The following is a 25291-nucleotide window of genomic DNA, read 5'->3' as shown; positions in this document are numbered from 1 at the left end:
CTTAGAACTGAAAAGAAACTAAAAGACCACGTAGGCTGGCGCTTGTCAACCTGTAATGTCCTAAGCATCTTCTGGGGGATCTTGTAAAGGTACAGATTTCTGATTCCCGGGTCTGGGATTCTGAGATTCTGCGTCACTAACAAACCCCCAGCTGATGGCAATGTTGCTACTGATCCAGGGACCACGCTTTGCAAAGTGAGGATTGACTCCATCCCACCAGCCTTTTGTTGTAGGCGAGGAAGCTAAGGGGAGGGGGGGCGATTCATTGCATCTCCTCAGCATTAACCAAAGTGCTAACTGTATTTGCTATCTGCAGAAATTTGGGGGCAAGGTGTCACGGACCGCCAGATGTTAATATCCCCTTCTTCCAGACAGGCCGTTGGAAGGAAGGACAGACTTATTTTTGGGTGTGTTTCCCTTGGTCCCACCTGAGAGACCTGATGGTGAAAGCACGTTTCCTGGAGCGGGACCTGTGTGCCAGGTGCTGTTGTGGTCACAGTCACAGGGGGGCATACCCCAGGGTGGAACCGGACTTCTGAAGGAAAAGGTGGGAAGCGTGTGATGCAGGAGTTAGCAAGAAGATGAGCGAGTCACATCATCCTTCTGCGCTCAGCCCACATTGTTAGAGAAGAGGCTGCAGGCTCATCTAATCCCAGGGTGCCCAGGGCACGTGGGGGAGAGGCAGGGTGACTGCTCGGCAAGCAAGGAGCCGGGCCCAGCCCTGAGATCCTCCAAGGGCTCTAATAATTATTGAATAAATGCAACAAGGGAAGGTCAAAAAGAGACTCAGTGGTCATAATTAAACATATTAAAAGACTCCACGTGCTCGGCAACGATTACACACTTCCTGGTGTACTTCAAAAAGGAGCCATGGCAGGTTTTTCTATCTGACTTAAAAAATCAGGTTTTCTTTTGATACCAGTGATTTGGGCACACACACAGCCAAGCCTGAACCCACAGACACGGCCTGCCAAGCAGAATCGCCCAGTAAATAGTGGGGGTCAAAGATGGGTCCAAATCTGCTTGGCCGCCATGGTGCCTGAGTTCCCAAAGTCAGGAAAACAAAATGTGCTACTGAATTCCAAGGGAAGAGGGGTTGCTGGGTAATCTCTCAGCTTTGTTTCTCCTGGGGATCGACCTTGCACGTCGACTGCTGATGTCAGCTCCATGGTGCCTGCCCATCATGGGCTTGGCTGTTCAGAACTGTCCTTCGAGGTCATTGGAGAACTGAGCACACCCGTGGAGCCATCCGAGGGCCCTGCCTTATCTTCCTGCCTTCAGAAAAGCAGTTGAACTAAATCTGGCAGATGGAAATGTGCCCAAGGGACTCTTTTTTTCTTCTAAATTTGAGAATGATGAGTTCTGGCCTTAAGGAGCTTCCAGTCTGGTGGAGATGGGATGTGGGCATAACCCCTATAACACAAGGCGGAAGAGTGATTCCTGCCCTGAGAGAGGTACAGCTGAAGTAGGGCAGGGGAGAGAAGAGAGAGGTGGCTCCTCCCCGCTGGCCTCCAGTGGAAGCAATGCACTGGGGCTGGGGAAGGTTTGGTGGGAAAACCAAGTGGGACTGAGGCTTGTGGCCAGGGGAGTGCATGTTCCAATCAGAGAGAATTCCATGAGCAGAGCCAGACAGGGGGAAAAAATGTGTGTGCATGTGTGCACATGTGCACTGGCCACACAAGTGCCCAGACAACTGTGGCCAGGGCACAGTGTGTAAAGAAGAATGAGAAAATGGCTTAAAAAGTTGAGGCCACATGGTGTAAGACCCTGAATCCCAGGCCAGGGAATCAATGAGTGACTGCAGTAGAGGGCGGGGAACGACTGAGTGTTTAAGATGGGAACGAGCAGGTCATAGCTGCACTTCTAAGCATCGTCGGGCAACAGCAGGTACGATGTGTCCATCCAAGCAGCCTGGAGGTGAGAACACCTGTCAGGAGACCCCCATAAGGGAAAGAACAAGAATCCAAACAGGGGGGAACAGTCCCTTCTATCCCTGAATCCTTCACCGCTGAATCTGTGTCTCTTTCGTGGCACTTAACAAATATTCCCTATTTTTTAATTTAAAAGATTTTGTTCATTGGAAAGGAACCTTAGATGGGATAGAAAGATATACCAAAGAAAGTAAACAGTTACCTGTAATCTCACCACATAGAAACAACTACTGCTAACATTGGTCCTTCCAGATATCTTCATATATAATTCATACTGTATTTTTTTTTTACAAAAGTGGACATTGCTTTAAAACCTACTTTTTCCAATTACTTTATAGTGTGGACATCTTTTGATGTTTATCAGATCTAGACTTTTTTTGGAAATGTCTTTTTTTTTTAATGAAAGATACTCATGAACAGAAAGCACTGTGGAATGGAAACTCTCCTCAAGGGCCCCACGTCCCTCTATGTAACCACTGCTAACAGGGGGATGCACCCTCCCAGACCTTTTAGATGAGTGGAGTCTGTTAGGGAAAGATCAGCTAACCACTTTCTGCTCGCATGTTCAATTGTCTCTTCCATTCTACAGTCTGCCCTGAAGGTGGGAAGATGCCTCAGCTTTTCTAGCCACTTGCAGGATTTACAGCAGGCTCATTTTCTAAATCAAACCTTCAGTCTCTCATCCCATCGACACTTCTCCCCGCTTTCAGCTTGACCCCCAATGCAGCTCTAGCATCCCCAGCCCCCATGAACTCTGCTCCCTCTGGCTCCTCCTGGGATACTTTTACGAGCTCCTTAGAAACTGTCATGGTCAGGTTCATGGGTCAGCTTGGCCAGGTGGTGGTGCCTGGTTGCCTGGCCGAGCAAGCGCTGGCCTGTCTGTTGCTGTGAGGACATGTCATGGACTCAAATCATGATCATGTTGGCTGCATCCACAGCTGATTGCATTTGCGATCACCTAAGGGGAGTGTCTTCTGCAATGAGTGACCCTTAATCTAATCACCGGAAGGCTTTTAAGAAGGACTCAGAAGAAACAATCACTCTTTCTGCTTCAGCCAGCCAGCCTCTCCTGAGAGTTCATTGAGGGCCTTCATTGGAGCTGCCAGCTCACAGCCTGCCCTACAGACCTTGGACTCTACATCCACATGATTACATAAGACACATTTATAAATTTTGTATTTACAGATATCTCCTGCTGCTTCTGTTCCTTTAGAGAACCCTACCTAGCACAGAAACCCACCTCTTGCATCCAGTACACTCCCAGCCCTCCTGGGAGCTCTGCATACATCATTCCAGTGGCCTGTCCACTCTACCCCTAGACTTCTCACTTCTGCCTCAGTTCCTGGTTCTGCTCTCTGCAGCTTTGTGACCTGAATGCTGCCAAGCTGCTGGCTGTAAGACTTGGAGGGGAGCAGGAGAGGAAGTTGTTGTGGTGCAGTGGCTACAGCTGTGCTTTTGTTGCAGCACCTGGGGTGTGAGCGGTATTGTTTCTGGCCATAGAGCATCATGCCTGGCTCTCTGGCCTGTCAATGGCCATTAAAAATGTCACATCCTGTGCAAACTAGTGAGTTTTCACTAAGGACCTTGACTGGTACTGCATCCTTGCCTCACATTAGGGGCAAGAAAGAAAAAAATGTCTCTCGAGCACATGGCCATCTACTCTCTCTCCTCACCCTGCCATCTCCCACTGCCCTCACCAGCCTGGGAATCTGGCCTCAGTTTACCCTCTTACACACCTCCCCCAGCTCCAGGGGACCATCAGGTTTTTCTAAACTCCTTCACCCTGTTCCTCTCCAGTCCCATGGAATGTGCTGGGCCTGTGAGCTGCATAGCTCTTCCACAAGAGCTCCCAGTTCCCCACATGGGACCTGGCCCCAATCTCTGTGCGGTTCTCCTAGGGTTCCTCTCACCTGGCTTAGGTGGAAGGTAAGTACCCCTCCCTCATCCACCATGTGGCTCCCCAGCACACTCCACTCCAATAAGTTCCCTTCAGAGACGCTGTTCTCTGCTCTAGTAAACCTCTAGCCTTCTCTCCTTCAGGGTGTTGGGCATGGTGGTTGCCAGGAAGTTTGACCATGTTAGCACACGGTCTGACATCTCTCTTTAAAAGGTGTGAGCACTCAGCACCTTTGTCCTCGGCTTGCAGTGCTCCAGGACATGTCCCATTCATGTCCTGTCACACACACATGTATAATTTCTGTATATATTACCTAAATGGGATCATCAACTATGTGCTGTGTTTTTTTTTACATGGGCAGGCACCGGGAATCGAACCCAGGTCCTCGGCATGGCAGGCACTCTAACTGCTGAGCCACCGTGGCCCACCCACTATGTGCTGTTTTGTAACCTATTTTTGTTATATCATGGACACATTTCCGTGTTAATGAGAATAATACATCCTCATCCTTTTTAAAAATATCAGTGAGCCTTGTTCTAGAGGCTGCTCTTAGGCAAGCTTCATTCAGTTAGAGAGTGCTGATTTCCATGGTTTGTTAAACCTCAGCCAACATCACTGTTGTTGACTCTTCAGAACACCTAGGGCTTGAACTGAGAGTCTATAAAAGTTTCATGCACTAAGTTTGCTTTCCTGAGATTTATAATTCCCAGAGGGTTCCTAGGTCAGAAAATCCTGAAACCCAGGGGGACCAGCCTTTCCAGGATTTTCAACTATTTACATCCCCCTATCCTTTAGTGTCAACACTCTTCTTAACGTGAAAAAGTCAGAACAGGCATTGCCCAAAGATCCCTCCAGATTGGAAGAAGGGTTAATGGAAAAGGGAGGTATAGCAGAGAAAATAGGATTTAACAAACAATTTAACAAGTCTGACTGCTGAATCACTGCATTAATAATCCTTCTAACCTCCAGTGTTTTGGAGCAGCTAGAAGGATATATCTGAGATGGTAGAATGGTAGCCCATGACAAACTCTGGGATCTATTCTGTAACTACTTATAAAGTGTGTTTTGAAAAGTATTGCTTTCTCTTTCTTTGCTTTGTATATATGTTGTATTTTACAATAAAAAAGTTTTAAAAAATCAATGAGCCCTATTGTGGTATAATTTACAATTAATAAATTGCACCCCTTTTTTTTTTTTGCTTTGTTAGCATGAATAAGCTCTGGGAATTGAACCTGGGTTTCCCACATGGCAGGCAGGAACTCTACCATGGAACTATCCTTGCACCACCCCTGCACCCATCTTAAATGCACACTTGGAAACATCATCACAATGAAGATATAGAATATTTCCATTATTCCAGAAAGTTCCCTCATGCCCCTCTGTAGTCCATCCTAACCCCTACTTCTATGCAACCATTACCTCCCATCTTTTTCAATAGCTGTATAATAGTTCCATAATACAAAAGTTCCTTAATTTATTTAGCCAATCTCCTATTGATAGACATTTAGATTACTTTCAGTTTATTCTGTTGATTCTGGAGTCAACAAATATTTATGGAGCACCCACTATGTATTAGGAGTCATACTCTTATAACAACTTCTACATATATGTATTTGTGCATTCATTAGCTTATTTCCTTAGAATGAATCCCTGAACTGTGCAACTGCTGGGTCAAAGGGTGTGCATAAGAATGCTAAAATAATGTTAATTAATATTGTCAAAGTGCCCTTTGGCAAATTTCCAACAATTTATACTTCCATTGTGCTGGTTTGAAAGAATGTATGGACCCTGGAAAAGCCATGTTTTAATCAAAATCCCATTTCATAAAATGGCAGAATAATCCCTATTCAATACTGTATGTTCAAATCTGTAATTAGATCATCTCCCTGGAGATATCTCCCAATCAAGAGTGATTGTTAAGCTGGATTAGGGGAGATGTGTCTCTACCCATTTGGGTGGGTCTTGATTAGTTTTACTGGAATCCTATAAAAGAGGGAAGTTTGGAGAAAGCAGGAGATTCTGAGAGAGCAGAACAATGTAGCCACGAGAAGCAGAGAGTCCACCAGTCAGCGACCTTTGGAGATGAAGAAGGAAAACGCCTGCCGGGGAGCTTCATGAAACAGGAAGCCAGGAGAGAAAGCTAGCAGATGACGCAGTGTTTGCCATGTGCCCTTCCAGCTGAGAGAGAAGCCCTGACTGTGTTCTCCATGTGCTTTCTCACTTGAGAGAGAAACACTGAACTTCATCGGCCTTCTTGAACCAAGGTATCTTTCCCTGGATGCTTTAGATTGAACATTTCTATAGACTTGTTTTAATTGAGACATTTTCTCGGCCTTAGAACTGTAAACTAGAAACTTATCAAATTCCCCTTTTTAAAAGCCAATCCATCTCTGATGTGTTGCATTTTGGCAGCTTTGGCAGACTAGAACACTCCCCAATCCCTTTTCACTTCCATTTGATCATTTTGGCCACTTCTCAGAAGGAAGAGTTTATATGGTAGCTCTAGGCTCCTTTCTTTCTCAGATGTCCTGATGTTCCATTTATGTTCATTTTTACTTCCTAATGTTTTAAATGTTCAGTATGAACAATGGCACTCAGTTTCTTCAGTGCTCAGTCTCATATTTTTCTGTATTTTCCCATTAATGAAACCATCGTGGTCTTACACTTGATGTAAATCTATGGATTTAACATGACAGTATGAAATTTTTTTTCAACGACAAGCTGTTATTAAATTGACTGGGCACCTTATCCTGATGGTTTCTTAGAGGCAAGGAAATGTAGTGGCAGGCGTAAAAGTCCCTCACCTGCTGGACTTCTTTGTCACACGTGAAGATCAGATCCGGCGCTGTGGCAGTGCCTGAGGTGGGTCTGTCACATGCTGTCTTCATCAACAGATGGTGAAACTGGGCTCAGCCTAAAGGGTTTGTCGCTTTCACAGCTACCCAGTCTGGAGCCATTTCCACACCCACCTTCTGTGCAGCCCAAGTCACTCATTAAAGCATCCAGGTGGGTGTTGTAACTGGTTTGGGTCTTGGGCCGGTTTTGTTGTGTTTCCTGAACCTAAATACAAACACTGGTGACAATAGCCCCAGTTCATTTCGGGTTTGGGAGCAGATGAGAAAGGACCACTGAATCCAGGGGAAAAGACTCAGGGCCAGAAACATTTGGAGATGATGGCAGAGACTTTCTGAGGCCTGAGATTGGCAATAGAGCCACAAGAGAATCAACAGAAAGAGAAACACTGGGGCCTGGAGGTGTTTGTGGAATTAAAGAGACCCTGATTGTAGCTCTGAATGAGAGATGTGAAAGTAAAACTGGCGATGGAAACAGCCCAAAAGTCCATCGTGGACGAGTGGCTAAACAAGCTGTGGTATATGCATAGGATGGAATATTACGCAGCTGTAAGACAGAATAAAATCATGAAACACATAACAACATGGATGAACCTGAAGGACATTATGCTGAGTGAAATTACCCAGAAACAAAAGGACAAATACTGTATGGTCTCACTGATGTGAACTCATGTGAATGAGTGACCTTTGAGAAATAAAATTGTGAACATAGGTTATCAGGTTGTAGAAAGAGGGTAGAGATTGGGCATTTGGTGCTGAAGAAATACAGAATGTGCAACAGGACTGCTTGTCAGGATTTCAGAAATGGATCGCACGATGCTGTCTGATGGTAGCACAACAGTGTAAGTACACTGAATGGAGCTGAGAGTGAGTGTGGTTGAGGGGGGAGGACTGGGACATGTATGACACCAGAAGGAAAGATAGAGGATAAAGACTGACATGGTGTAACTTAGGAATGCCCAGAGTGTACAATGATGGTGATTAAATGTGCACATATAGGAATGAGGGAGAACAAATATGTGAGGGAGAACAAATGAATGTCAACATTGCAAGGTGTTGAACATGGAATGTACACAGGGGAAAATAGAATCAATGCAAATAGGGTCTATAGTCAACAATAACATTGTAATAGGTTCCCATTGGATGTAACAAAAGCCATGTGCAAGCCTAAATGTCAGTGAGCAGGGGATATGGGGGGGGGGGGTATTTTGCAGAAGGAAAGGAAATGTCTTCCTATGGATTGTGATGGCGAAGGCATGGCTATGTGATTATACCGGAAAGCATTGATGTTTTACTTAGGTTAGATTGTATGATGTGCGACTAAAACTTTAAAAACAAGCAGAGACATACAAGTGCTGGAGAAAATGTGGAAAAAGGGGTGTACTTATTTACTCTCTGTAGGGAACCTGAGAGGTGCAGCCCCTTGGAGGGTAGAGTGGTGGTCCCACAGGAGGCTAGGGGTGGGGTTGCCATGGGATCCTGAACCCCCATTGCCCAGTATATACCTGGAGGAACCAAGTGTGGGAACAGGAATGGACAGTGTTCGTGACTCACAGTGGATGGAGGTGGCCTAGGGGCACAACGACTGAGGAGTGGCAGGGGGAACTGTGGTGTTTACATAGAATGGACTACTGAGCAGCCAGGAGAAGGAATGAAGTTGTGACGCATGCGACTGGGGGAATGAACCTTGAATTGTGAAATGGCAGAAACAAAAGGGAAATGTTATCAGGCCTCACTCATGTGGACTAGCTAAAGTACACAAACTTGGAGAATTGAAGTCGACAGCATGGGTTGTCAGGTGGGGGCCTGTTGTAAAGGGTCCTAGATTGTAAGCTGTTACCACAGTCACGTCATTCTGGAGTTTCTGAATTCTGAGATGCTGAGCTATTTATGTATAACCTGATCATTCCCTGAAACTTCAGGTATTCGTTTGATACCTGGGACTCACAGTTAAAGCTCTGAAGCTGTAAAAGTCAACATCACCCCATACAGCAACTGTTAAAAAAAAGTTGACGAGTGATCAGACTTCTACTAGACGTGTGAGGGAAGCTGATTTGAATAGGCCTAAGGTCAACCAGAGTGCAGGTTAGAGAATGATTGGGTCTCTATTTTAAAACTTTAACTTCTCTCTGAAAACCAAAGGAAGAGTTGCTTATTTGGTACAAAATTTATATTTTGGGTAGCACATTATCTGATTTAACTTGTACGGTCAGATTTTTCAAATACCATAATTACATGGAATCTTAACTAGGGAGTGAGATCTTTTTTACTTATACCAGTTAGTGTGATGCCCTGAGACATCCCAGAGTAATTTATGCAGAGGATAAAAAAGTATCTGCAAAGTCCCTTCAGTGCATTGGTGAGAAAGGAGAAAATATTCAACTCCCCTTTCTGGGAGATCCTTGATGTTCTCACAAGCAGTGGGGTCAACCAGTTCAATAGGCTGAGCCCTCGATCTTGCGGTTTGTTCATGTGAAACTTATCCCTGCAAAGGAGAAGCTAAGCCTACTTATCACTAAGCCTAAGACTCACCCCCAGAGAACCTCTTTTGTTACTCCGATGTGGCCTTTCCCTAAAAGCTAACTCAGTAGGTGAACTCACTGCCCTGTCCCTACGTGGGACATGACTCCCAGGGGTGTAAATCTCCCTGGCAATGTGGGACAGGACTCCCAGGGATGATCCGGGACCTGGCATCATGAGATTGAGAAAGCTTTCTTGACCTAAAGTGGGGGAGAGAGAATAAGATTTCAAACAAAGTTGCAAGGTTATCCTGGAGGTTGTTCTTATGCATGATATTGATATTCCTTTTTAGTCCATGGTATATGGAGTGGCTAGAGGAAAGTACCTAAAACTGTTGACAGTCTTCCAGAAGTCTTGCCTCTTGAAGGCAATTGTAAACGCAGTATAGTTAAACAAATGTGACTGTGTGATTGTGAAAACTTTGTGTCTGATGCTCCTTTTATCCAGGGCATGGACAGATGAGTAAAAAAAGACAAAAAAATAAATAAATAATGGGGCGGAATAAGGGGTAAAAATAATGGGTAGATTGCATTACTAGTGGTCAAGAGAGGAAAGGGTAAGGGGTATGGGATATGCAGGTTTTTCTTTTTATTTCTTTTTTTTACAGTGATGCAGATGTTCTAAATTGATCATGGTGGTGAATACACAACTATGTGGTGATATTGTGAGCCACTGACTATATACTTTGGATGGGCTGTAAGGTGCATAACGATATCTCAATAAAAAATGTTTGTTTGTGTGTTTTAAAGTAAAGCTAACGTGGAGTGGGCTCTCCTGCAAGCATTTATCAGCCAGTCATCTGGGCTGCCCTTGGCCTGTGGAAACCCAGGTTCCTGGCCTGGGGATCAGCACCCTTGGGTAGCCTGGGCATCTGCATTTTAAACCAGCTCTCCCACTGATTCTCAGGCTCACTGCAGCTACAGCCATGGATGGAAGCCACTGGCCTCATACCAGTCCCCATCCTGCTGGGCGCAAACGTCAACAGGCTGACGCTCTCTTCTTACCCCTGCCACTGACCGGATAAGCTGCCTCGGGTGAGGCCGGGCTGCCCAGCCAGTGCGAAGAGCCAGTCGTGATGGTCCAGCCCGCATGGAGAGAGTCAGACCCAGTCACACACGTGCTTTTCACATCGGCTGACGCCCCACCTGGAAAGAGCAGGTCACAGGGAAAGCGGGTACGGGGTGAGCAGGCAAGGGAGGCTTACATGACCCAAGGGGCACTGCTGCAGCGAGGTGAAAGAACGAGGGTCACTTTTTTTTTTTGCTCTGCTGTTATTTTTTTTTTAACTTTTTTATTGTGAAATATAACATATATACAAAAAAAGCAATAAATTTCCAACTACATTTTAACAAGTAGTTATAGAACAGATTTTAAAGTTTGGTATGGGTTACAGTACCACGATTTTTCGTTTTTCCTTCTAGCTGCTCCAAGACACTGGAGACCAACAGAAATATCAGTGAAATGATTCAGTAGTCACACTCATTTGTTCAATCCCATCTTCTCTGTTATACCCTTCCTTCTCTTTAAATAACATATATACATAAAGGCAATACACTTCAGAGTACATTGCAACAATTAGTTGTAGAGCAGATTTCAGAGTTTGGTATGGGTTACAATTCCACACTTTTAGGTCTTTATTTCTAGCTGCTCTGAGGTGTGGGAGGCTAAAAGCAATATCAGCATAATGATTCAGCATTCATACTCGTTTGTTAAACCCAACCTTGTCTGTATAACTCCACCATCACTTTTGATCTTTCTCCCACTCTTTAGGGGTATTTGGGCTATGCCCATTCTAGCTTCTTCATGTTGGAAGGGGCTGTTGATAATATGGAATAGGGGGATGAAACTAGTAGATATTCTGGAAGGGCTATATTTCAGAATTTACCTGATCCAGGGACCCATCTGGAGGTTGTAGGTTTCTGGAATGTTACCCTAGCACATGGAACCTTTGTAGAATCTTATATATTGCCCTAGGTGTTCTTTAGGATTGGCTGGAATGGTTTTATTGGGGGTTGGCAGGTTATGATAGGTAGCAGTGTTTAACTGAAGCATATGTAAGAGTGACCAAGTAGTCTCTTGACTCTATTTGAATTCTCTCAGCCACTGATACTTTAGTAGTTTACATTTCTTTTCCCCCTTTTGGTCAGGATGGAATTGTTGATCCTATGGTGCCAAGGCTAGATTCATCCCTGGGAGTCCTCTCCCATGCCACCAGGGAGACTTTCACACGTGGAGATCATGTCCCAAGTAATGGGAAGGGCCATATTTTCACTTGCAGAGTTGGGCTTAGAGAGACTGAGGTAACATCTGAGCAGCAGCAGAGGTCCTCCAGAAGTAACTCTTAGGCATGCCTGTAGCTAGGCTAAGCTTCTCCACTACGTACATAAGCTTCACAAGAGCAAGCCTCAAGATCAAGGGCTTGGCCTATTGATTTAGGTGTCCCTAAAGTTTGACACAATATCAGGGGATTCCTTGGTGGTAAAGTTTAATAGTTCCTTAATTTTTTCCCCATCCCTCAAGGGACTTTGCCAATACTTTTTGATTGTCTACTTAATATTCTCTGGGATGTACCCAGGCACTGCATTAAGCTATACAGGATTGAAGGTCCTCTTTCTTATTCTGGGCTCCCTGTGTTTGGATTGTTTAAATGATCTGTCCAGACAGATTGAGTCTGATTATGTGCTTCAGAAAACCTAAATTCTGGACATAATAAACTGTCTTCCTTTGGTCTCAAAGAATAGGTGAAGCTCTAAAATATAGGCAATGTCTTCCTTACGCCTATATTCTGAGTTACCCTAATCCTGACCTGATTGAATTCCTTCTCATCTCTGAATACCAGGTTATACATACATAGAACAGGCTCCCAAAAGGACGGTCACTTTTGATATCTCACCATAGGTGGGATGAAAAACACTGAAGGAAGAGGACTCTTTTCCTTCATTTACCAAAAAAGCAACCTCTTGCCTGGTACCATGAGGAACTCAGTGACAAAGTTAATTATATCTGGGTTCCTGACGTACCTTAGTTGATGTTACATAAAGTGAAAGATTGCTTTGGAGATATGCAAAATGTTTGAAAGGTGGTGTTACCTGTGGGGTTTGGTTGCCTGGGGTTCCAGACGTCAGGAGGGACAGGCTCTCGTTGCAGCCTGTATGAGTTGCCCAGGGCTGCTGTGACAGATTACCACAGTGGGTAGCTTAAAACAGCAGAAATGTCTTCTCTCCCAGTTCTGGAGGCCAGAAATCTGAAATCAGAGCCCTGCTCCCTATGGAGGCTCCAGGGAAGAAAACTTCCTCACCTCTTCTAATTTCTGATGTTGGCCAACCTTCCTTTGAGCTCCTTGGCTTGTAGCTGCCTTGCTCCATCCTCTGCCTGTGTGCTGAGCTGGCCTTCTTCTCTGAGGTTCTGAGTGGACATGAATTTGGGGGTGGGAGGGTGGGGACTCAGTGTTCCACCTACCACCCAATCCCATTGTTTGAGGTTTCCAAAATCATAAGTATTCCAAGTTCCCCAGAGGTCCTGCAGAATTTTGGAGAGAAGGTGACATCAAGTTGGGATTGAGGAATGCTTGCTGAGGGGTGTACTTTACTGCCCAGGTCAGCCAGAGGCAAAGAGCTATGAATCTTTTGTCCTAGCAGGGAAATGGTATGTTCAGCTTAGGGATGTGTTTGTTACAAGCTTAAAACCGGAAAGAGAGAGGAAGAAGAAGAAAAAACTTGAGGGGAAGGGAAGAATTATGCTAGTGGTCCTTTTGATTTTCTTCTCAGAATCCCTGAGTAATTTTAGCTTGTTTGATCTAACTTTGTGCGCACTAGTTTTCTGTGATCTAGTTTTGTGTTTCCCATATTTCATGAGATGGGCAGTCATATTTCAGCTGCATGACTGTGTAAATGAGGAAGAGCGAACAGTAGAAAGTTAGAGAGGTCCCCAGATGCTGAGCACGTGGCACCTTGGAGCGCCACCGAGGGCTCCCCGCCCACTCATCTAACTGATTTGCAGCTAAGGATTTTGCAATAGATTGGAGATTGGACTGGGAGAATGCTCAAGCACATGATTGATTTTCTTCATTTCAACTCTTTGTTAACGGAGCAAAGTATTAGTGGGTCAAGTTCACGCTAAGGATAACCTGGTGCCATTCTACAGAAATCTTTCCCACCTAGAACAGGAACTGCACCACAGCCTTCTCCTCCTGGGTGCTGGGGGGACAGGAAGGGAAGCATCATGTCTATGAAAAGTGCCAGCACTTGGTGGTTTCTCTCTAGGAACAGAGTCTACAGCTGGCTTTACCATGTCAAAACTGAACCTCTCATGCAGGCAATGCTGTCTCCAAATAAAAGAGCACATCTGTCAAATCTCCTGCCAGCCCTCACCAATATTTAGCCAATCTCATTTAGAGACCCAGGAAGTCTCTTAGCAGCTTACTCAGTAAAGCCTCAGAACTATATTCACTGCATCCAAACTCATTCTGGCAAACAGTTACCATCGCTAAGCCTTCCCTGCTTCTTCCTTGCTAAGAGAACCCAGATGATGTTTATGACAATAATATGCTTAGCCCCAGGGCATGAAGCTTGGTTAGTCTAGGGTCTCCTAGCACTCCTGACCCCTTTGGTCTCCTGCACATTATCCCAGGAGTCCTTTGCCATCATGTGACCATGTGGCCCAGCTCTGCCCAAGGAGATGTCAGGAGAAGTTGGCTGGAGAGCTTGGAAAGATTTTTGCCTGTTGGCTAAAAGGTTGGAACCTGCGAGGATAAAACCTTTGATTCTTTTCCCTTTTGAGGGGAGCTGGTGCAAGGATGCGCAGGCTGGAGGCGTAGCAGCCATTCTGCAACCACAAGGCAATGAGCATGAGGTATGCATCTCATGGAAGAGGAGAGGATGGAAAGATGAAAAGCTCTTGAGTCCTTGATGACATCTTTGAGCCACTGCTCCAGTCCTGGGATCTTCCACCTCCAAACGTTTTGTTATATAAGATAATGAACAGTCTACATTGCCAAAGGCACTGTTACACAGGTGTTCTGTTGACTTGCAAACAAAAATATTCCTCAGTAAAACAGTCTGGCAGTTCTTTGGAGAGTTGAACTGAGAATTACCATATGACCCGACAATCCCACTTCTTGATATATATTCAAAAGAACTGAAAGCAGGGACTCAGATACTGGAACACCCATGTTTGTAGTCTATTCACTGTTGTCACAAGTTGGAAGCAACCCCAATATCCATCAAAAGGTGAATAAACAGAATGTGACAATGGGCCGTTATTCAGTCATAAAAAGGAATGAAGTTCTGGCACCTGTGACAATATAGATGAACCTTGAAAACACCATGTTGAATGAAGTAAGCCAGAAACACACACACACAAGAAATCCTGTACCACCTTGCTTATCTGAAATACCTAGACTATGCAAATCTATAGAGACATGTAGCAGATTACAGGTTACCTGGGCTGGGGGTAAGAGGAAGACGATGCCATCACTGACGGTGCAGTTCCTGTTTGAGATGGTATTTGTTTGAGGGGTCACAGATGTTGCCGAATATAGTACAGTTCTGTGAACATAGTATCGCTGAATTGTACACTGGAAAGTGGTTATTGTGGGAAACTGGTTTGTATGGATGTTACTTCAATAAAAAAGTTGCTGTTGTTAAGTTATGTTGCTAACTGACATACCTGCTCCCCCTGTCTCGAGTCCTTCACCCTGACCAGCATTGGTCCTGCTTGCAGTTTCACCCAAGTAGCTTTGCAACTAGTTAAATTCACCGAGTCTCACCTAGCTCACCTGCAAAACAGGGCTAGAATAACCGACTTTACCTGAAGCAGACTTTCTGCTTGAGTAAATCTAAGTGGGGGCCGTGGGCCAGCAGCATTCGTATCCCCTGGGAATTATTCTCAGGCACTGCCCAGTCCAGCTGCAGTAGATGCTCGGTGGGTGGGGCCAGCAGCCGTGTTTTAAAGTTCGAGAACCACTGCCGGAAAGGTTCAGATGGAGGGGTCGCAGGTCAGAAACACCTGGGAGACATAAAACAGATTCTCAGACTCCATCTGCAGAATTCTGAGTCAGCGATTCTGCGATGTAATCTGTGAACCCATATTTCCCAAAAGGTGCTGTTCTAGTTTGCTAGCTGCCAGAATGCAACACACCAGAGATAGATTGGCTTTTAATAAAAGGGGATTTATTTCATTAAAAACTTTTATTTCTTCAGAGGAAAGGCAACCAACTTTCAATTGTGGTTCTTTCATACGTAGGAAGGCACAGGGTGATCTCTGTTGGCCTTCTCTCCAGGCCTCTGGGTTCCAACAACTTTCCCCAGGGTGATTTCTTTCTGCATCTCCAAAGGCTTGGGCGGAACTGCGAGTGCTGAGATGAGGTGTGCTGAGCTGCTTGGGCTGTGCTTCGTTGAGCTCTCTCATTTAAGCACCAGTCAATTAAGTCAAACATCCTTCATTGCAGCAGGCACGCCTCCTAGCTGACTGCAGATGTAATCAGCAACAGATGAGGTTCACATGCCATTGGCTCATGTCCACAGCAACAGAACTAGGAACCTTCACCTGGCCAAGTTGACACCTGAACCTAACAACCACAGGTGCCCTGGTGATCCCCAGCAGGCCTGGGAACCACGAAAGCAGGTCTGAGGGCAGGGCACACTGCCAAGGCCATCACTCAGGGGTGACTGATTCAGGGAGCTGAAGTACAGGTTTTGTTTTGTTTGTTTAATTTAAGAAAACAAACAATACACTTAGAACCACCAAAAATGGATATCTTAGTTAGCTTAACCATAGACATATTTAAATGAAGCATCCATATAATCATTGTAAAACCTGTGTTTGTGCAGTAAGTTTCATAAACCAATTTAAAGTTAAGGCCACAAGGAAAAAATCTGCAACTTCAGATAAAGTTCTTAAGTCCTAAGCCTTAAACACTAACTTAGATACCATTTGATCAGCTGTCAAAACTGTGAATGTTCTCAAGATACCAGATAGAAAGTTATTACAAATATCTGCATTGCTATAGTAATGACCTATGTTACTATTTTCCTAATTTCAGGAAAATATGAAGATACAAATTTTTTATAATTAACATAAGGAAATCTTAACCACTTAAAATGGATATATCTTAGCTTGTCCATAGGCATATTTAAAAAAAAATCTAAGTAATCATCGTAAAGCCTGTTTGTACAACGTGTTTCACAAACTGATTTGCAATTAAAGCAAGGAAAGAAAAAATCTGTAGATACAAATTGAATTACAGGTTTTTTCACCTGGTAAGTAAGGGAACTGACTAGCTGAGCTTAGCCATTTTCAGTTCTAAAATTCCAAGGATGCCAGTTTAGGAAGTTAGGACTCTGTGGAATCTGCTGGAACAAGCAGACTGCTACAGGGAGACATGGACTCCTGAGCAGCAAGTGGCAAAGACTGGATTTTACTGAAGTCTAGAAGTCTAGGTAAAGCAACCTTACCACCAGGGTTAGACCCAATAAATTCTTATCAGGTTTTTCTTCTACTTTTACCAGGTTTATGAGACAGCAGGTTTGCACTTCAGATGTTCATTTATAGAGTGCTAGACTGCACGTGCCCCATGTTAGGCTTGTGCTTTGGGGGTTATGCTGTTTGGAAGATATGATTTTTAAATAACACGCCAGGATCTCGCCTTCTAAACTCTGCTGTGTGCGAAGGATAAAAGCCTCCGGCGGACGTGGCTGACTCACTGCGCATGCCCGGCTCCCTCCTGCCTCGGTTTTCCCATCGCACCGGAGATGCTGGTCATTTCCTCCCCTCTTCCGCATCTCCTTTCTCGGGAAACCGCTGTGCCCCCCTCCCAGGGAGTCTGCGCCCCCAACTCCTATTGAGTATTTGAATCCATGATAATGTTAAAAAAGAAACAAAGTTTTTTAAAATTTCACTGTTTGACTTTGGAGGGTAAGATATTATTTTCATTATTATTTTGAAATAATAATATTATTACTTTGAAATAATAATAAGAACAGGTCATTATTTTGAAAACCAGTGAACAGAGGGTGTCAATTCAAACATGCATCTTTCCTTTCCTCTCCTTTCCCTGTGTGCCTCAGGGTAATCCCACAGTTGATGCGGGGAAGTTTTCCAGCTAATAGTTGAAGGATGACACAAGTAAAATACCACCCTTTAAAAACCCGAATGAATGAGTGGTTCTGGGACATGAGTGTCGGTGGCTGTTAATATCACCAAAACAGGGGCAAGACGTCATTTTTGGGTCTTCTGATGGAATGTGCAATAACACCTATGAAGTCTTCCCCAAAAAAAGGTGGGGGGAGTGTGGCTGAATCTGATCCAAGTCCATAAACTAATTAAAAATTACAGGAAATATAGGGCGCAGAGAAACGTGTTAAATGATGCTGAAGGACTAGAATCACCATAATCCAGATGGCGGGAAACTTTGTGGGACAAATGGCCCAATTTTCCCAACAAATTGCACGTGAAAAGAGAGATAGAAGAAGAACTTATAGGACTAAAAGAGGCCTAAGAGTCATACAAATTGATCATAAGGAATTTGCTTAACTCCTGTTTCAGAAAAATAACTTCAAAAAGAATAACAAATCAGGAAACTGTGCACAGTGGTTGGTATTAAGATATTAAGAAAATGCTGTTGATTTGGGGGTGATCGTAGTAGTGTGGTTAGAATTTTAAGAGGCGTCCTTTTCTTTTAGAGATGTGAATTAAAACTTTTACAGATGAGGGAAATGACATCTGAGATTTGTTTCAAAATATTCATGGGGTGGGGAGTGAGCAGGGATATAGAGGAAACAAGACTATCCATGAACTGAAAAGTATGGAAGTTGGGTGATGGGTAACTAAACATCTGTTTTAAACAATTATGGCCTTTGGGATTTGTTTCTGCTAAAACAGGAATTTACTGGCTCATGGTTTCTTTCCTCTTGGGGTTCCTTTTGCGTGATATAGCAATCCTCTCCCTTGGCCCTCTGGTTCGGCTGGGCTACTGATTGCTGGGCTTCAGAATGGGGAGAGAGGGTTTGATCTCGCTTTTGTTTCTGGTAGGAAAAGTATGTGGTGGCACAATGATGTCACCGGACAGAGGTGTTGGCCTCTTTTGCCCGATGAGCTCAATAACCAATTCCTGAGGCCCCAGGTTTTCGAAGAGAGAAAGAGTTGATTACTAAACATGTATTAGGAGAGCAGATGGCCTAGTGGCCCAAAATCTGTGTGGTAGATTCAGTTTTCAGCTTGGCCAGGTGAAAGTGCCTAGTTCTGTTGCTGCGGACATGAGCCAATGGTACGTGAACCTCATCTGTTGCTGATTACATCTACAGTCGGCTAGGAGGCGTGCCTGCTGCAATGAATGATGTTTACTTAATTGGCTGGTGCTTAAATGAGAGAGGGCAACATAGCACAGCCCAAGCGGCTCAGCATTCCTCATCTCAGCACTTGCAGCTCAGCCCAGGCCTTTGGAGATGCAGAAAGAAGTCACCCCGGGGAAAGTTTTTAGAACCCAGAGGCCTGGAGAGAAGGCCATCAGAGATTGCCCTGTGCCTTCCCACGTAAGAAAGAACCTCAGATGGAAGTTAGCTGCCTTTCCTCTGAAGAACTAACAAAATAAATCCCCTTTTATTAAAAGCCAATCCTTCTCTGGTGTGTTGCATTCCGGCAGTTAGCAAACTAGAACGACCCATCTCCCCAAACTGCAGTAATTCTGATAGCTTTATTAGAAAAAAGATGGGCATGGGGCGGGCCGCGGTGGCTCAGCGGGCAAGAGTGCTTGCCTGCCGTGCCGGAGGACCCCGGTTCGATTCCCGGCCCCAGCCCATGTAAAAAACAAACAAACAAACAAAATATAATAAAACAAGAAAATGTTTAAAAATGTTTCCCTTTCTTCCTCACTTCCTTCCTTCCATCCTTCCTTCTTTCTCTGTCTTTCCTTCCCTTCCTCCCTCTTTAAAAAAAAAAAAAAAAAAAAAAAAAAAAAAAAAAAGATGGGCATGGTTTAGGGCAATGGGCACAGTGGCCCCAGGTGATGTAATTAGAGGACCTCTGATTATTGAGCACGCACAGACTCGTTACATGCTTAGAGAACGTATGTAAGAAAATGGCGGAATGAAATATAGGTGACTTGTGGGTTAAAGTCTAAGCTACTGCGCCTGTCAGGTGGGCCCACTTAGGTTTGATCCAGTCTTGGTTATCAAGATAACTTTGGACTTGGGGTGGGTTAGTTCTGGGCTGACCTAAGACCCTTCATTAATAAGCATTAGGGGCTGTCTTTAGTGATTACAAGACCCTAAAGTTGGAAAACTGGATAACTGGTTACAAATGACAGTCATAAGGTTTCTGCAATCACAGGGGCAGAAGATAAGGGCTGTACAACCATTATCAGAGATCAAGGCATCTGGGTTACAATTTAGAGATTTCAGGAATTTCCCTGTCTACTCCAATACACCGGGAAGCCAGAAGGATTATCTATATAATGATTCAGTAATCAAAATCATCCCTTAAATCCTGATCCCTTGGTTACCACGAAACTTATGGAAGGATTGCCCCTTTAAGCAAACTCCCTGATCCCTTGTTCAAAATCACCTAGAACCTGGGTAGTTCTCCTGTGTATTTTCTTCGGGATGGTACTATCTCCCAGAAGATTTCGTGGTGATACTGCAGCACTGGTTTACATAAAAAGTAGGTTCTATTTATCTGGTTCAAATTTTAAATTGGAATGTGGTCAGATTCAACAGACTGTGGAGTTGTAATTTATAAAATAATAGTTGTGGTAATAAGACTCAACATTTATGTAGAGTTAAGTATGTGCCATCTTCTGTTCCAAGTGTGTTACCTACAGTAACGCATTTGGTTAGTTCTATTATTATACCCCAATTTATAGATGGGAAAGCTGAGGACAGAGGGGTTGAGGAATTTACCCAAAGTCACACAACTAGTAAGTGGGAACCAGGCTCTAACCCTAGGCAGTCTGGCTCCAGAGTCTCTCCTCTTAGCTGTTATGCTGCCTCTCCACTGAGAGAGCCACTTGAGAAAAGGAGAGGAAAATCTGGAGAAGCAGGAAGGACTGCCAGAAAGACAAAGGAAGTGGGGCGGGGGGGGCGGGGAATAAGTGGGAAAACACTTGAGATGTTTTGAGACAAACTTTATTTTTCAGGTTCCTACGAAGTTACCCTGGTTTTCTTGGGTGGGAAGAACTGTGAATGAGGAGCTGGAAAACCTGAGATCAAACTTGACTCTTCCTCCTTCTCTGTGTAGCACTGAGAAGTCCAGGTCGCTCCAGGCCTGTCTCCTCATTCTAAAAAAGAGAAAAATTATGCCTACTCCTACCCCCTGCAAAGAGAGAATCTGTTCACATTGATGAAAAGTAATATATAAAGGACCCTTTAAAGGAAGTTCTTCGGACTTCCGTTTTTACCTAAGCTTAAGAGAATTCTGATCTGGCATCTGACTGTAGTACCTTCCCACTGTTTGATTCTTTGTTTTCAAGGCGCCATATTGGTATGTCTTGGAGAAGCCAAGCCTGGAAATGCTGACGGCGGGCGTCAGGACAGCTGAGCCCCACTAGTCACGAAGAAAACCCACGGCCCTGGCTGCATCTTTCAACATGTCTGATCCACAGTAAGTGACTGTCTTGGGTTCCTGTGGCCTCCATGGCGAAGGACCATAAACTGAATGGCTTAGAACAACAGATATTTATTGTCTAACGGTTCTGGTGGCTGGAAGTCCAAAACCTGTAGGGGAAAAATTCTTCCTTGCTTCTTCCTAGCATCTGGTAGTTTGTCAGCAGTTCTTGGGCTTCAGTCATCACATAGCGTTCTTACCTGTGTCTGTCTGTCCATGCCCACTTCCTCCTTATATGGATACCGGTCATATGGGATTAGGGCCCATCCTAATCCAATTTGGCCTCATCCAATAATGATGTCCTCAAAGATCCTCTTTCCAATTAGGGTCATATTAGGGGCACTGGGGGTTAGGACCTGAGCATGTATTTTGGGGGGACACAACTCAACCCATAACAGTAATGTCATGGTCTACTGTCTGTGGATGCCGAGTCAGTACCCCAGAATTGAGAATGCAATTGAGAGTCCTTCTCCAGCCCTAAACCATGGTTTGGCCCTTGAGCCCTACATCAAAATGACTTGTTCAAATCTGCTTTCTCTCTCAGTTGCATCATTAATGTCACCCCATTTTTAAATTTCAAAAAGCAGGGGTATTCTATAATCCAGAACTGTTGCTATCCATCTCCCATAAGGCAGGGATCTTCTAATTCAGGCAAGAACACCACACACAGTTCCTTTAGTAGGAGGCTACAGAAAATAGGGAAGACTTTTCCAAAGCAAATCTCAAGACAAGATTGGAAAGTGTGCAAGGTAAATTAATAAAGAAATTTAGAAATCATGGCAGGGTTTCTAAAAACAGAGGCAGAATTCCTAAGGGAGAGTTGTTTTCAGTTTCCAAAATGTCAGATGCCATAGTTAAGTCCAACTACTTAATCTCACTGTCTGGAAAACCAAGCACCAGCAAGGTGGCCACTTAGAGCTTGTGTATTAGAACCTCCACTGGTAAAAATACCAAGATGAGAAAGGCAGCCTTTCTATTACACAGTGATGACTTGGCTTTTCTGGTGATGGGCCTGGCTTCTGTGTCATCTGGAGCATCTGTGCACTAGCTCTTGGCACAGCAATGCTGCGTTACAACCAACCAATAAACACGACAGTAAGTGTTCGTTGCTTACATGTCTGGGCTAGTCAACTGGAAGGCTCGGCTGATCTTGACTCGGCTCACTCTTGGATTTGGGGTTTCACCGGCTGTCAGCTGGCCTAGGGTAGGCTGGTCTCTGCTGCAAGTGTCTCTTCCCTCCAGTAGACTGGGCTGGTCCACGGAGGGCAATGTTGTATGTGCAAAAGCACAAGCTAGAAATTCTTAAGCTCCTTTTCATGCCTCTGAAACACTCTGTTGGCCAAAACAGGTCACGTGACTGCACCCCACATCTGGGGCTAGGGGAGGAGACATTTCCTTTTGATGGGAGCAGCTGCATAGTCATGTAGTAAGGGGCGTGGGTACAAAGAGGGACAAAGAATGAAGCCATTAATGCGTTTAGTCTTCCAATCCAGACCAGGGTGGAGTGTCCAGCCGGTAATTAGACTGGGCACTGCAGGCCCTGCATTCACACCAGATCAGCTCTGTCCCTCTGCTGAGAGGATCATGGGGGTGAAGCAGCCCCAGGCACCTGGCCATTGGCAGAAGGGAAACAGAGAGCAGAGAAGTCAGGACAGCAGATGCAGCTTGTCCCCTGCACCTCGGAGCGCCGTCCTGTCAGTCACAGCAAATCACCCGGCCCTCCATAAACACCCCTTTGGTCAGAAAGCTCTATTTGTCCAGTCCAGCAATTCATAATTTCTTCAAGTGGTCCAGAAGGAAAGAGAAAAAAATTCAATCCCGTATCTGTTTTATTGGAAACGTCTGGAGAAGCTGGGGTTCCCCCCAGGAACACCCACACTTTTATTCCAATTGTTGAGTAACACAGACGCCTCACATCCTCTCACTGTTCCATCGAAGGCTCTTGAGTCATTTTGTAAATGTCACGCAAGGATGAGTAGTATTATCAGTGCTTGACAGGTAGCGAAAAGCAAAGGTTTAAATAAGGACTACAAAAGAGAATTGGGACATTGGAAATTACTCGGTGAATTCAGGTGGTTTAAGCAGCAACCTGTGGTGTTCAAATAAAAATCCCACTTTACCTTCAATTATCAGGATGACTCAAGCAAAAGAGAAGTAGGCAGGTTCAGCCCTTAACTTCTTGGCTACCTGTCGTTGTGTATCACTTGTTAGATTTCAATGGTTGCTGGGAAAGAAAACTTTAGAATTTAGAGCTCCCCATCCAAGAATAGGGATTTGTCACTCCAGCACTTCCCCCACCTGCTCCATATATATATATATTTATATATTTTTTAATTCACACTCACACACATTTGTTTTTGTCTCTACCGTGATATTACCTGCTTTTTTAAGTCCTTGCACTAGTAATATATAATGTTTTACATTCTCTGGTTTATGTTATAACCTCCATGTCATTTTTATCCATACCAGCTCTTGGGTAGGAAGGAATGGCCCCAGGGGAGCCTCTGTTTGCCCTCCTCATGTTTCCATCAGGGAAACTGTAGCCCAGAGAAATGCCCCAGGAAGTTGGCATTCGAGCTGTGGCGAGAGCCCAAGAGCTGTGGCCAGTTTACTGCAGACCGAGCTGTCACCTCAGTATCCAAATTGGCCTCTGTTAGCTTAGCCACCGCATCCCGACCTTCCTGCAGTAATGTCCACTCCTCTCCATTCACACTGTTGTCCTTCCTAAGCCTCAGAGTTAGGCCAGAGGCCGTTCCCTCAGATTCCACAGGCTGAGAAAGGGTCAAGGATGTATTGAACTGGCCGCAAACAGCGCCCCAAGAGGTGAAGCAGAGTAAATACGCAGCCCTGCTTCTGGATGGGGTGCTATTTGTATTGGGGCAGAAACAGTCCTTAGTTGGGGATGCATTGTGAGATGGTCACTGTCCGCCCCCCGATGTGAATGTCAGAGGTGACCCTCGTTCTCCTTTTTCCCCACGGAGAACGGGAGATTTTGTCCTTGGGGGTGGCGGGGAGTGACTCTTCCCCGTTGCCCTCTTCCCCAACTCAGGCTCGCCATAGAAGGAGGAATCTCCGAAGTAGAAATCATCTCCCAGCAGGTGGACGAAGAGACCAAGAACATTGCTCCTTCACAGCTGGTGACCTTCGCCTATCGGGGCCTGCCCCTGGCCGCCGCTGACCTCTCCACGGCAGGCTCTCAGCTCCTGTCGAATTTGGATGAAAATCACCAAAGGGAAGGGTAGGTGCTGGGGACTGGGAGCCAGCGGAGAAGTTGCCTGAGCGACTCCCTCGGTTTCTCTGGGTGGGAGCAACAGAGGAGAGAAATGCTGAATAGCGAGAGGCCAGATGGTCCCATGAGCCCCCCCAGGTCCTTTCTCTCCTCCTCCATTTCCTCGGAAAAAGGCTTTGGGCACAGAGAATGCCTTGTCCTGCTAGCCAGCTTCTTAGGCGACATTTGCTTGGAACTCAGAGAATCGTAGAGTTCATTTCAGCTCCTCAGTGATCCATCCAGCCCCGTCTCTGTAGGGGAAGCAGGAGAGCCAGGGGATATCAGGGACTTACCGAAGGTCACACAGCCCCTAAGCCATGGATTGGGACTACACATCCCCTTGATCGAGCCGCTTCTCACTAGGGAAGAGGCCAGAAAGAAAGTAGTCAGCCCGTGGGACGTGCCGAGGCTGCACGGGAGCAGCCTGCTTCCGCTGGGAGCTCTGCAGAGTTGGCCAGTGAGGATGTGGGTGATGTGACCATCCCCAGGTCACGAGAGCGCCCCGACCTCCTGCGTAGCTCATCCATCAGGTCGGATGCGTTTCTTTCCCCTTTACTTCTCACCTGCCTCGTGCTTCTTACAAACACACACGCTGAAGGTGAATCGTAGAGGGTTGGAGCTAGCTGGGGCAGTTTGACGCCCTCCTCGTGCAGGGGGGATGGGGGGTGCTGAAAAGGACAGAAACAGGTCCTGGGGTCACACAGCAGGCTACTCCCACCAGGCTGACCCCAGCCCCACTCTGTCACTCTTCGACATCGAATGTTAAGCCATAGCGAGACCCTCAGGAGCCCTTTCTCAGCCACTTTCCTTTCCCAGGTGTCTGTAACTATGTTGGTGGCTTGGAAGATAAAACCGAAGGGTTGATGAGTATTTTCGAGACAAATGAGGAGACTTAGCTAAGGTTAAATTTGCAGAGCTTGGATGCCCCGTGCCTGTTTCCTGCAATCTGCCCCCCTTTCCGAGATGAATTGTCACACAATTGTGAAACGGTGCACCTTCTTTTGCAGAAATTGCACCCCAGGGGCTCTCTCTGAATACATATTTTCTTCCCAGCACTGTGCACAGAGTCAGCAGGACATTGGAAAAGAGGATAGGCAAGCAGGTAGGAGATGGCTGAGTGACGCCTGGCGCTGGCAGTGCCATCGGAACACTGGTGGGACCCCCTGAAGGCAGGGCCAGCTGTTCCCCAATCCCCACCAGCTGGAAGGCTGGGCTAAGTCCTGGG

At 45.3% G+C, this 25291-nt stretch overlaps 1 protein-coding gene across 2 annotated transcripts in view; it reads left to right on the top strand.

Moving 5' to 3' along the window:
* TMEM266 (transmembrane protein 266) overlaps nucleotides 1–25291 on the top strand; it is a 108914-nt gene that overhangs the window by 29131 nt on the left and 54492 nt on the right. The window contains exons 1-3 of one of the 2 annotated variants that reach the window (XM_077128478.1): nucleotides 17002–17114; nucleotides 20665–20795; nucleotides 23848–24036. In XM_077128478.1, coding sequence (XP_076984593.1) covers nucleotides 20782–20795; nucleotides 23848–24036 — 203 coding nt within the window. In that variant the 5' untranslated portion in view covers nucleotides 17002–17114; nucleotides 20665–20781. Of the gene's footprint in view, nucleotides 1–17001; nucleotides 17115–20664; nucleotides 20796–23847; nucleotides 24037–25291 lie in introns of those variants that run through there. The other variant, XM_077128479.1, reaches the window with a different exon arrangement.

This window comes from Tamandua tetradactyla, chromosome 14 (assembly GCF_023851605.1).
Source record: "Tamandua tetradactyla isolate mTamTet1 chromosome 14, mTamTet1.pri, whole genome shotgun sequence".
Lineage (NCBI taxonomy): Eukaryota > Metazoa > Chordata > Mammalia > Pilosa > Myrmecophagidae > Tamandua > Tamandua tetradactyla.
This window is presented reverse-complemented; position numbering and strand designations above follow the sequence as displayed.